At 45.7% G+C, this 13,362-nt stretch overlaps 3 protein-coding genes across 5 annotated transcripts; 2 read left to right on the top strand and 1 right to left on the bottom strand.

Annotated features, from left to right (window-relative positions):
* Positions 1 to 36: 36 nt before the first annotated feature.
* LysRS (Lysyl-tRNA synthetase) lies at positions 37 to 2,558 on the top strand. Of its 3 annotated transcripts, NM_001201642.2 has the most exons (5): positions 80 to 202; positions 266 to 499; positions 629 to 1,292; positions 1,354 to 2,301; positions 2,368 to 2,558. In NM_001201642.2, exons 2-5 carry the CDS (start codon positions 369 to 371, stop codon positions 2,446 to 2,448), a joined length of 1,824 nt encoding a protein of 607 aa, NP_001188571.1. In that variant the 5' UTR covers positions 80 to 202; positions 266 to 368; the 3' UTR covers positions 2,449 to 2,558. The 3 variants fall into 3 exon arrangements, with proteins under 3 accessions (NP_572573.1, NP_001188571.1, NP_727353.1); NM_132345.2 differs by lacking the exon at positions 266 to 499 and having other exon boundaries at positions 37 to 202; NM_167196.3 differs by having other exon boundaries at positions 80 to 499.
* Positions 2,559 to 2,951: 393 nt separating this feature from the next.
* Positions 2,952 to 4,767, top strand: Lst8. The gene is made up of 2 exons (NM_132344.4): positions 2,952 to 3,159; positions 3,216 to 4,767. The coding sequence occupies exons 1-2, from the start codon at positions 3,046 to 3,048 to the stop codon at positions 4,041 to 4,043; spliced, it is 942 nt and encodes a 313-aa protein (NP_572572.1). The 5' UTR covers positions 2,952 to 3,045; the 3' UTR covers positions 4,044 to 4,767.
* On the bottom strand, positions 4,641 to 7,891 carry Gga (Golgi-localized, gamma-adaptin ear containing, ARF binding protein). The gene is made up of 5 exons (NM_132343.4): positions 7,745 to 7,891; positions 7,510 to 7,667; positions 6,246 to 6,840; positions 5,197 to 6,176; positions 4,641 to 5,120 (listed from the first exon to the last, which is right to left on the bottom strand). The coding sequence occupies exons 1-5, from the start codon at positions 7,779 to 7,781 to the stop codon at positions 4,908 to 4,910; spliced, it is 1,983 nt and encodes a 660-aa protein (NP_572571.1). The 5' UTR covers positions 7,782 to 7,891; the 3' UTR covers positions 4,641 to 4,907.
* Positions 7,892 to 13,362: the final 5,471 nt, after the last annotated feature.

Here is a 13,362-nt window from a genome sequence, read left to right as displayed (position 1 = left end):
GGCCATCTGGTGCGGCAAAGCCAGTTGCATCGATTTATGCCCATCTGGCAGCGCTGGTCGTGTACTTTTTTTTTTTTACTTTTGTGGCGCTTTCGCATTCGCATTTCTTTTGGGTTTCCATCGCTTCTGAGACCCCGGGATTAAACAGCGAACAACGTAACCGCATCAGCATGGCCGCTGCAAGTGGAGAACTGTCCAAGAAGTAAGTGCCATAGGCTTCAAAGCGTATCCATTTGACCGCAAGCATTAAATCCGGTCAACGTAGCTGCCCCACTTGTAGGTTAGGGCGAAGCGGCAACGTTCCAGTTCGCATTATTTATGTTGCATGTGTGCAGTTCTGCTGATGAAATACGCTGCTTAAAATAACCATGTTCGCCCGCTGCGCCCTTAGAACCGTGCAGGGGTCATGGCCCCGATGCAGATACACCGGAATTCAGCCACTTGCCGCCGGTTTCCACGTGAGCGCTCCGCAAATGGAGCCAAGCAAGCAGACCAAACTGTGGGTTACTAATACGCACCGTTGGCCAGGCTGGATATATATATATATATATCCATGCGTGGTTATAACAGCCTTGTGGCAACATCTCCATTGTCTGCTAATACCCTAACTGTTTCTCTTCGTCCACAGTGAGCTAAAGCGTCGCCTGAAGGCCGAGCAAAAGGCCAAGGAGAAGGCTGAGAAGGCGGCCGCTGCGCCGGCGGAAAATACTGCTGGCAAGAAGAAGAGCAGTGCCGCCGAGGAGGAGGAGATCTCGCCGAATGAATACTTTAAGCTGCGCTCCGCCGCCGTTCAGGAGCTGAAACGTTCACCCGCAACGGATCCCTATCCACACAAGTTCCATGTGAGTAGCTCGCTGGAAGACTTCATTGCCAAGTACGAGAACAGCCTCAAGGAGGGCGAGACCCTGGAGAATGTCAAACTGAGCGTGGCTGGGCGCGTGCATGCCATACGCGAGTCGGGCGCCAAGCTCATTTTCTACGATCTGCGCGGCGAGGGCGTCAAGGTGCAGGTGATGGCCAGCGCTAAGTCCTACAAGTCGGAGGCGGATTTCGAAATCGATACGTCCAAATTGCGACGTGGTGATATCATCGGCGTTGTCGGACATCCCGGCAAAACCAAGAAGGGTGAACTGTCCGTTATGCCCAGCGAGATCAAGCTGCTATCGCCCTGTCTACACATGCTGCCCCATCTGCATTTCGGGTTGAAGGACAAGGAGACGCGCTACCGCCAGCGCTATCTTGATCTCATTCTCAACAACAATGTGCGAGAGAAATTCCAGATCCGTGCCAAGGTATGAATTGAACTAAGGAGTTTAAGCTGAATATAACAAAAACTACTCCCATTGCCCGCAGATCATCTCGTACGTGCGTCAGTTCCTGGATCGTCTGGGTTTCCTGGAGATCGAGACGCCCATGATGAACATGATCGCCGGTGGAGCCACTGCCAAGCCCTTCGTGACGCATCACAATGACCTCAAGATGGATCTGTTCATGCGCATTGCTCCGGAGCTGTATCACAAGATGCTGGTGGTGGGTGGACTCGATCGTGTGTACGAGATCGGACGGCAGTTCCGCAACGAGGGCATCGACCTCACCCACAATCCTGAATTCACCACGTGCGAGTTCTACATGGCGTATGCCGACTACGCTGACATTATGGATATCACCGAGCAGTTGGTCTCGGGAATGGTGAAAGCGATCCGTGGCTCCTACAAGGTCATCTATCATCCGGAGGGTCCAGAGGGACCTGAGCAAGAACTTGACTTTACGCCGCCCTTTAAGCGCGTATCCATGATCAAAACGCTGGAAGAGAAGCTGCAGGTGAAGTTCCCCGCGGCCGACACCTTCAATTCGCCAGAGACGAATCAGTTCCTGTCTCAGCTGTGCGCTAAGCACCAGGTCGAGTGCCCAGCTCCGCGCACCACTGCCCGCCTGCTGGACAAGCTCGTCGGCGAATTCATCGAGGAGTTTTGCGTGAATCCAACGTTCATCTGTGAGCATCCGCAGATCATGTCGCCGCTGGCCAAGTACCATCGCAGTATTCCCGGCCTGACGGAGCGCTTCGAACTGTTTGTGGCCAAGAAGGAGATTTGCAACGCGTATACCGAGTTGAACGATCCGGTTGTGCAGCGCGAGCGTTTCGAGCAGCAGGCCAGCGACAAGGCGGCCGGCGATGATGAGGCCCAGCTGGTCGACGAGAACTTCTGCACGTCCCTGGAGTACGGACTGCCGCCCACCGGTGGTTTTGGCATGGGCATCGATCGCCTGGCCATGTTCCTCACGGACTCCAACAACATCAAGGTGGGTCTACACTTGGTCTTTAACTTATTGCAAGCGTTGCTAAATGAGGCTTCTTTTTTTTTGTAGGAGGTTCTGCTGTTCCCCGCCATGAAACCGGAGGATGCCAACCGCACGGCAGCGGAAACTGCTCCCACCGCACAGCAGTAGATGGCCAACGCCGCTCACTCCACTCAGACCCAATCCTTGTACGTTACGCTGGTCCCGGACTAATCCCAGTTGCTAAGTTATTCAACCAATAAACATTTTTCCCAATAACCAAAGCTGCGTCAGTTTCTTTTTTTTATTTTCTGCTAATGTCCGAGTTTTGGGATAATAAATATTATTAAGATAATTCTATAATACTTTATATGGAAAATATCTCGATTATATAAACCAGGTACCGTAAATTATCAAAATTTTTCAGTTAAAATTTTTTTGATTTGACATAATTTTTGTGTTATATCTAATCTAATGATTATTTATGCGGATAAAAGAAAGACTTGATATGTAAATCAGTACGCATTTTTGTAATAAAACCTAAAATTATACTGATATCAATTAATAGTGTTTTTTGAAAACGATTTTGTTGCTGCGCTTTAGGTTTTATTCTAATAAGAATATATTTTCGCGCTTACCAGCACCGCGCCACTTATCGATAAGCGCGATAGGCGCGTATCGAGGACCAATGGACCGATAGGTCTGGTGAAATGAAAACATTGGGGCAAAAAAACGCGGAAATTGTCAATTAATCTGTGCAATCACAGGATGGGGGACCAACAGCAGCTGATCCTGGCCACCGGTGGTTATGACCACACCATTAAGGTGTGGCAGGCGCACACGGGCAACTGCATTAAGACGATGAGATTCGTGGAGACCTCGGTAGGAATAAACCGATTCGTGCATTTTCCGGTTAACGAACATGCTTTAACTTGCAGCAAGTGAATGCGCTAGACAGGACACCGGATAAGACGCGACTGGCGGCGTGCGGATACCAGTGCATCCGGCTGTACGACCTGGAGTCCAACTGCACCGCACCGGTGATCAATTTCGATGGCGTGCAAAAGAATGTGACGCGACTTGGCTTCCAAGAGGACGGCAATTGGATGTTCACCGCCGGCGAGGATCATCACGTGCGGATCTGGGACATGATTGCCGCACCGCCACACTGTTCCCGGATCTTTGATTGTGAGGCGCCGGTAAATGCCGCCTGTTTGCATCCCAACCAGGTGGAGATCGCCATGGGCTCACAAAATGGCAGCGTCTTTCTGTGGGACGTCAAGTCGGAGCGGCACGAACGCATCGTGCCCGAGGTGGACGCATCCATTCAGGATGTTGCCATCTCGCCGGATGGCAGATACTTGGCGGCGGCCAATAACAAGGGCAACTGCTACATCTGGTCGCTGACCAGTCAGGATCAGAAGATGAGCACGCTGCGGCCGAACAGGAAAATTCCGGCCCACTCTCGCTACATACTGCGCTGCAAATTCAGTCCCGATTCCAGGCTACTGCTGACGACATCCGGCGATGGCACTGTGTGCATTTGGAAGACGGATGACTTTAGCAAATGGCGCGAGCTGTGCATCGAGAACTATTGGGTGTGGGATGCCGCCTTTAGCGCCGATTCTAAATGGCTGTTCACAGCCTCATCCGACGGCATTGCACGACTGTGGAAGCTGCAGACAAAGAGTTCGATTAGGGATTATACTGGTCACACCAAGGCCATCACTGCCCTGTCCTTCAAGGACGAGATCGTGGGCAAATAGCAGTAGTTGTAGTAGTAGTAGTAGTAGCTAGCGGCTAGAGTCTAGGCACTTTGTAAGTGGCTCCTGGTGGCGGATTTTCATTTGGCTTTCCCCAAAGATTGGCCTACTAGTTTTAGTCATTCTACCAATTAGCTGGCTTAAGTCCACACAAAATGAATGGCAATTGTAATGGTTTGTTAAGCATCGCGGTTTTAGTTTCTACTCTTAATTAGACTCAATGTTTTAGTTCAGCTTACGTTTCCCAATTAGATGCATATATATAAAATGGTAATTCATAGTCTCAAAAAAATTGATATCCTTAATGTTTGAAAAACTGCCAGCAGTGCTCATTAATTCACTTCCGAACTTAATTACGATCTATCTTAAGCCAGTTAAATCAACAAATATCTCAGATGTACAATCATCCGCAAAACCGCCAACCCAGCGAGACAATCCGCCAGGAACAAATAATTTGGCATTTTTTGAAACAGTGGGGAGAGTAGCAATGAATCCATATATGGGCAACACGACAACTGAACTGAACTGAAGCATCAACTAAAACAACATCCACACAACAATTGAACAGATTAATGAGAATACCTCTGAAAATGAGCGCTTGGCTTTTGTAGCGACTTTTTCATAATTTATAAACCTTTGATACATAATTATATTACGACTAAATCGTTTGTATGCAAAATGCAATTTGAATAAAAATCTTATCAGCGTACATACACATACAATACAGAAATTGAAAAACCAAAAGTATCTTTAAGATAATGGGGAGCACAACATAGATGCGGGAAAATTGACTGTCTTTCGTTCTTTTCATTTTCCTCCTGCGCTTTCAGTGGACGGGAGCGGGTGATACTTATATGTCGGGGTATTTTAGTCCACATAGTCAATGCCTTTGGCCACAATCGATTCCTTGATGGGATCCGGATCGTCGCCCAGCTTGTAGCCCACAATGCATGTTACGTCCACGGCCTTGCCTGTCGGATTTAGCAGGAGCATCACCTGGTTGATGGGCGTGGCCGGGCGGAAGGGCTTGTGCGGCGGCATTTGGCTGTCCGTCGGCGTCAACAGGCGCACCTTGCAGGGCTGCGGAATAGAATGATAGCTTGTTAGTCCGGTCACCTCGATGACCAGTAATCTTCTCCAGCTCTGATTCGCTCACCTTCTTCACGCTGGCCTCGAACTGAAAGTCGCGCACTGGCTGGCGACTCTTGTTCTGAGCCGATATCACAATCACCGACACACGATGGCCGGGCCGATCGCTGGTGAAGTTCAGACTGAGCTGCATGTCGTCGTCGTCGAGAACGATGCGCTGCTCCCCGGTGGCCTGTATATTGTCCAGTTCCACATTGATTTCGCTTAGCGGCTTGGCCGGCGGTACAACTGTCACTGGAGCCACGACGGCTTCATCCTTCTTTTCCACATCATCGCTGAGTAAAGGAACATCGTCTATGGAATCAACAGTAGCTGTGGCAGTGGCAATAGCAGGAGCACTATCAGAAGCTGGGTCATTAGCAGTCGTTGGCTCCTCTGGCGCCTTTATGTGCATTCGTTCGCGTGCCAAGTCGTTTAGCGTGATCTTCTCGGGATCCCGCTTGAAGCTGGGCATCCGATCCTGGGTGGGCAGGATCTGCTGGAACAGCTCCTCGCTGAGCATATCGATTTGCGGCATCTTTCTGATTGTTTCCGGCACTTTGCTGGCGCTGCCTCCATTGCCATTGGCCAAAGCCTCGGTTGTGGTGCCCTGACTAATGACCTGCGGCTCCAGCAGCGTGGTTGCATTCTGGAATGGCTGACTCTGCTGCTTCGCTTCGCTTTCGGCCAGAGCGCTGCTAAAGATGTCACTTAAATCGGCCAGCGGATTCGAACCGCTAGCCGCGGCATTTGGTAGGCTTGTGGTGGCTGTAGTTGCAGCTTTATTGCTTCCGTCGATGAGCAAATCGCCGAGCAGTTCGTTCAGCAACTGGGCGTTATTGGAGCTAGTGGTGGCTGTGGTCGAGCTGGCCGTCGACTTCACTGAACTAGCTACTGTTGGAGCACTCGTGGTCAAGGCAGCAGCGGTGCTCCTTGTGGGCGATGGCACCAGAAGCTTGTAGCGCTGCATGGTGGCCAGTAGAGCGCAATTGGCATCCAGAGTGTCAGCTGCGAAGGGAGTTGGACGTGTTATATAAAGAGCTAAATGGTGAACCATTCAAGAGGGACCACACCCACCTACAAGCTGCGCATCGGAATCGTCCAGCAGCTGCGGCAGATGCTGAAAGATGGGCTTGTGCTTCTTGCAGCTCTTGTATAGCTCGTGCAGTGTTTCGCTGACGTCCTGGTTGGCGGGATCGTAGGTGTCCAGCATTTGGTTGAGCAGCTGCATCGTCTCCTGCACCTCGCAAAGGACTAGACGATGCTGGGCCAGCAGATCGTTGCGACGCGCCTCCTGTGCCATCCGATACTGCAGCAGTAGATTGGCCCGCTTGAAGTTCTCGGGATTATTGCTCTTGATCAGCTTGGCGAACATGGCCTCGTCAATAGTGCCCAGTACACTCTCCCTTTTGGCCACCGCCGCCTCCGTGGTGCCGTGTTCGATGTCCCCCTCCTTGCGCAACATGTCGTAGGCATCGCGTATCTTCTGACGCTGCGGGAACTCGGTGGTCCACAGCAGTAGGCACTCCATGATCCGCTGCTTCACTTCGTGCGGCGTCTCGGCGCCCTTGTACTTCTTCGATACCAGGCGTATCAGTTCGTTGAGAAAGCGGAATTTGGACGCCTCGTCCTGGAAGTCGTCGCCGCACTGCGTCATGCACTCCTCCAGCAGCTGCAAGCGGTTAACGGGTTAAATCAACATTTACTTTAATTTAGATTACTCATGTTTTAATGGAATTTTACCAATACTAGTGTTTTGATTACTAATGGATGTCACTTTCTGCTCAATCAAGTTATGAAAAAAAGTAACTATTTTACACTGTAAATATTAATGTTTGTTAAAAACATTTAAAATTAAGATATATAATCTAATTCTTTTTCCTCGACAAAAATAAAGCAACAAATATGGTGACAAACCAAAGATAAGAGATTAGGAAAGCTGACAAGTGCAAGCGAAAAACTAGAATAAAAACAATAATAATACTAAGACAAACTAGTAATAATGCAAGTTAATTTATGTTTTGAAAGTTGTCGGATACCAAAAATGCAAATACCGCTAACTGTTGCATATTGTTTTAGCTGCTTTTGCGCCCAGTTGGCCAGGCAATCGCAATTTCGATCGCAAATATTAACAATTGATAACGAAATTGTTGTTGCTAATTCAAACGCAGCCATAAAAGTGCGTGCGTATGTGTGCGCTTTTCGCCCACTGTGCAGCTGCGTGTGTATAGCCCACACATACCCCTTTACCGTTAAGTGGTTGTGGGTGGTAATGTGAAAGGGGGATGTGGGGGTTCGATGCAAAGAAATGGGGTGAAAAGTGCAAAATATAACCGTTTACCGAAATCGCTCGCGTCGCCTCCGTCACATTTGTGGATCGCACCTTGGCCACAATCATCTCCTGCGCCTTGTGCACCAATTGGGCGTTGCTTTTGACCACAATGCAGAACATTTGCACGCCCAGTTCGTCGATTTTCTGTGCCGGATTTGTTGCTCTCTCTGCGTTGCAGGCGAAATGCCGCAAAAAGTGGCTTAGTTATGCTAGTTACGGCGGGCGAATTGGCAGCTGCACTCACCCAGCATCTCCTCCATTATGCTCTCGTCGGTTGTCATTGTGCGGGCTCAATTATATTAACTGGGGGATAAATAATATTTGCGTTGATTTCGAACATCAGACATATTGTTGTTGTTCTTCCGTCGACACTATCGATAGTTTGGCGAGCTTTGCTTTGCTATCGATATATTATCGCCGGTCAGTCGCCGTGTGGCTGAGAATGTCATTTATACTGCAACGAAATACCAACAAGTGATGCCAATTTGATTTACAAGAGTGCACGACGTTGCCACTTGGTTTTTAATGGTTTAATGGTTTTTAACCGTTAAATTCAAAAAGTTTACTTAATTAGGGAAGAAGCAATTCATACGAAATGTTCGTGTATATCCATCAAAACAAACGAACAGCTTTGCAACTGACTGAAAAATGCGTAGTACATGAGTTTTTGCAACCCCATACACGTGTGTAGTGACCCTTTTTATTTCATTCATTTCTACCACCATTGCATGTACAAGACCATCTTATGTAAGTATATGCAAGCACGTGGGCTGGCTGTGTGTGCGTGGGCAGCAACCTGTGGCCATTTCACCTTAAGTTAACCTTTCGCCAGGACATCGCGCAGGCGTACGAAATTGGCTGGCTATAATTAGAAGCACTTGCATCATCATCTTGACGGGGAACTGGAATTCGGTGCCCCAAACGGTTCACGTGGTGGTGGGGTCATGGTGGTTTCATACCCATTAGCCGTGGTGTAGTACAGGCTTACTGGACAGTTCGAATGGAATTGTATCCAAAGTTGCCACATAGTTAATAAAAAATCCATTTAGGCGACGTTCTCTTTTCTCATGAGCTGCAAAGTGTGCTACAATATATTTTCAGGACAGCAGTTCACACTATATGTACTATGGTTATTTCACACTATATTTTCTAATTTAGATGCAGAAGTTTGGTTGAATATATACCATTAAATATGGATCTATAATATGTAAGCCTTAAGCTAGGCAGCATAACTTGTGTGGCGGGTATCTCAAGGTCGTGGCACCCGACTATTGCGTTCTTTTTTTGTTTTTTTTTTTATCGTATTTTCTGTGTTTGGCAACACGTGCGGCACTCACACACACACACTCGCGTAGGAGGCTCGTCGCCGGCCTGCGCATGTGTGTTGGTGTGTCGGTGTGGGCCCGCTCTTTCGCGCGCTCTCTCAATCTCAATCGGTCTGGCTAAAACTGTTATACCAAAACCAGTTTACATGCGCCGACGCGTATAACAAAAGCCTCTGTCGACGCCGCCGCTTCTGCTCAAAAAGGACAAACTCAAGGGCAAAACTCAAACGCACACTGAGGTCTAGAAGACCAGCGAGCAACAACAATTACGGCGTGTGCCTTGTAGCAATTTCGTGCGGCTGACTTTGATAAGTTCGCCTTGATTACCATACTCGGGCATATGCATATAAGTATGTATACATATGCTCATGGGTTTTACGTAGTGGACTGGACCCTATACTATACTATACTGCTAGATTACACAATCGTTCCCGGTTTTTCATTCTATCAACTTATTCCGTTGCCACTCCCACGCAATTTGTTGTTGCGAGAGGATTCCGCGCGTGTGTTTGTATGTGTGAGTGTGCCCACTGACACACTTTTTGTCCTCCCATCTCGCCCATATCCATTTCTCCAACACTCTCTTCCTAATCTCCGCCTCTCTCTATCTCTCCAACTCTGCCTCTACCTCCCTCTCTGTCTACTTAGGCGCGTGGGCGTGTTTGAGCTTGCCCTTTGAGGTTATGTCCGCTGATTGCATATTTGAGCAACTTCCATTGATTAGCCATCAACGAGCCGCTGGAATAACCAACGCAGTTAAACTGCGTATCTCTATATGTCGCCTGGCCCTTTGTTAGGTGCCATTATTGATATTGATTGCCATCGACGACGACGCGGCCAAACTTTTCCACGCACGCAAAAACAGCTGGCGTCTACCGTTATCTCTGGCAAACAAAATGCCGTTAGCGATAGTTTTGTACCGTTGCTGTAGCCAAACAAAATACTTAGCCGATTCAATCAAGCTTACCGTTGGATGGCTTACCGTTACCGTTGGCGAATAAATACCCGATACCGATGCATTTAATAGCTTATGTATGCATGCATCGTATGACTACAATTATCACATGGGTGATCAATAAAAATGGCTATAACTGGTACTTTTGGTCGAGCCTTAGGAATGTGATACCCAGAATAGCCCATTGCACCCCCGCTGAGGTGAAGTACTTGAGATCGAGATCCGAAGGCCACTGCTATTATCTCGGCACTATCGAACGCCAATCGCATTTCTTATTGCACTGGTGGGCAGTAAAATATTGCCACATCCGGAGTCTGGAACGTAGATCTTATCGGACGGGGGGGCAAACAACAATCGCATTCCTTTCGATAGGGAAAGTTCTTGGGAAACGATTGATTAATGCAATGGCGGTTTCTATTTTTTACACTTTTCGCCATTTGTACATACATATGTATGTATGTATATGTTTATTGCAAATTGATAAGTGCCCCGTCGAGGAATGGATGGATGGAGGTACTTGACAAACAGATTGCCCATAATTTCGTACATAAGACCCCCCTCCATGAACCCTTGGCTTTATCAATACCGGGCCCGATATAGTAAACAAAAAAATGACAGATTTGGATAGATATTAGAACGGATGAGATAGTACTACAGAGAATAAAATAGCAAACATGAATTAATTACTGCTTCACAATAGGGGCTCCCTACTGCACTTAGTTCCCCCATATATCCCCATGTCGCGGTGTACGCACACGTAAAATTCTTATCAGCTTTGGGGCTATGGAGGCGTATTATCGCCGAACTGGCTTTTGCACTTTTACTTTCGTCCATCGGACTCGATCGGGAATCACGTCGATTGAGGTGAATTGACTTTATCGAACAGCCAGATCTTTCAGCACGACACTGTTTCGCGAAGGGTAGATAAATATGAAGTATATCAGATTTGTTCACCTGTTGGAAAAATGTATTACGTAGCATCTGGAGTTACGACATAGTTTGATATCGAAACTCATTATCAAAGTATCACTTATGAGCTTGGAAAAAATTCTGATTTTATAATAGGAGGTATCGGGTTTATAACATTACTTGGCTAAAATGAGTCGTATAACCAAAAGAATCACCGTTTTGAGCAGCTAATTACCAGTGCTAAAAATCCCTATCACTTTTTGAAGTTTTTAGCGAAATTAATTTTTGGGTCAATTTTCGCATTTTTTGTAAGGGGTAACATCATCAAAATTTGCAAAAAATGGTCAAAAAATTGAATTTCCATTTTTGAACACAGCTTGATTGGAAATTTAATTACGAGCTTAACGAGGTATAACATTCCATATTCAGGCTATTATTTTTAAAGTTATGGCCGAAAAACTGATTATTTGAAGACCGAAATTCGGAAAAACGGATTTAGCCAAAAAGTTGATATTTAGTAACGGAATTTTCGTCATAACTTGGCTAAAAATGTTCATATAGATGTAAGAATAACTGTTTTGAGCAGCTAATTACCAGTGCTAATGACCCCTATCACTTTTTGAAGTTTTTAGGGAAATTAATTTTTAGGTCAATTTTCGCATTTTTTGTAAGGGGTAACATCATCAAAATTTGCAAAAAATCGCCAAAAAAATGAATTTCCATTTTTGAACACAGTTTGATTGGAAATTTAATTACGAGCTCAACGAGGTATGGCATTCCACATTTGGACCATTATTTCCAATGTTTTGATAAAAAAAACAGCGGTTCTCGATATCCAAAAAGACATGGCTATCCTTAGTACCTGTAGCATACTTTCGAACGAATCGAGCATACCCTTTTACTTTACGAGTAACTGGTGTTGGTACATTTAAATGAGGATTATCTTAAGGTGGTGGGCACTATTTCATCATCAACAGGTACACGTCAAGTTTTCGCATGAATCAACCGCATCTAAAACTTAATCTTATAATATATGAGTCAACTAACTCGTTCAATAAAAAGCCATTATGGTTAAGCCTTTAGTCGCACGAGAAGTACATAGTAAATTTTCGCCATTAATCAAAGGGACCGATTTCCTAGAGCGTCCCAATCAATAAAACTCAACTATAGATGTCCATTCATTGGGGTCCGAGAATAAGGCGCAGAAACTTGTTGAGCAAAGCATTACCATTTGAATTCGCTTATCAGTCAAGTGCTGGTATGAACAGAACTAACATTAATGATCTTATGCCTGGCAATCTACAATATATAAAACTTGGAAAATGATATCTTCCACTTGGGGGAGCGACGATTGCTGCGTATTTATAACTGCTTACTTTTGGAACTTGGGATCTAAAAGTGGGAAACGCTCTTTAGTTTAATCAGATTTCCGTGACTTATTTATAGTTTTTTTTTTTTCTTATTAAACTTAGTTTCCAAGTTTCTTAGTGATATCTACATTGCTTTCGTTTCGCTGCCAGTCATATAATAATGATGCTTACTACGTAATCATAGCATTGACCTTCCATTAACCTTCTGAACGATATCGATCAAGAGTATTCGCTACTCCGCTTGGATCCACTCCCCATTTTGGGTGTTTATATGATGTGTGGGCTTATCAACTTGAGGTTCGGCAACAATTCTAATTACACTGCCAATGTGCTTGACATGGGACCACCCAGTGGTTCAGCCCCCCTAAATTCTCACTTCCATTCGATGCGGGATAGAAAAAAAATTCGCGCAAATTCCAATGTCGAGTTTTGTTTGCTTTTATTTCATATGACCGATCATAAATATGTTTATTGTTTATAATCGTAAACAAATAACGCAAAAAAAAAAGAGCTTGGCGGCTATTCCATATACATTTGTATATAATATTTGACTAAATCCACTGATTACTTTGCCACTTAACCTGCTCTTATCGGGGGGACTGGGACTGGGGCTACCCTCATTATTCTTAAAGTTTAGCCAATGCCAGAATATTCCAAACCCCTGCCAATCTTATGCCAATATATGTATCTCTCGATTTCCATCTGATTCTTATGCAATCGCATTTGAATTGCGTTTTACGGCAATTGAATAGCGGAAGACAACAAGATCCAGTTCGAGATCGAATTGCATTCGTTTTGTTTGTTTTCGTTATGCTAACATGCCCGTTCATTTTTCAGGTAATTATCATAGTATATACGGCCCTGGCTGAATAGTTGCTAAATGAGTGGGCCCAGTGTACAGTGTTTTGTTGGCAAATGAATGAATGAACCAATCTAGGGGGTGTAGAAGTGTAGAAGTGCGCCCTCTACTTCGGTTCAAAGTGCCAGCATGGGTCACACTCGTCTGCTTAGTCACCTGCAATCGAAGTCATTGCAATAAATAATATCATTGTATTGCTAAACTCAGCGAAATAGCAAGCTATAACTTGTCAGCGGTTTTAGCTTTATGATTGTGAGATCAAAAGGTAAAATTGTAATAAGTAGGGGATACCTGAGGCTACAAAGTGCAAACAGCTTGCGCTTGCCTCCCATAGGTGGCGTTTTAGTATAGTAGTACAAAAAACTCAGATGTTTAATGCAATATTTACACTACTTCATCTGTTTGGAGAAAAAATATAAAAATACCTCATACCGAGAATATATG

Source organism: Drosophila melanogaster, chromosome X, assembly GCF_000001215.4.
Source record: "Drosophila melanogaster chromosome X".
In the NCBI taxonomy this organism is placed as follows: Eukaryota; Metazoa; Arthropoda; class Insecta; order Diptera; family Drosophilidae; genus Drosophila; species Drosophila melanogaster.
The sequence above is the reverse complement of the archived record's forward strand: the minus strand, read 5'-3'. Positions and strand labels throughout refer to the sequence as shown.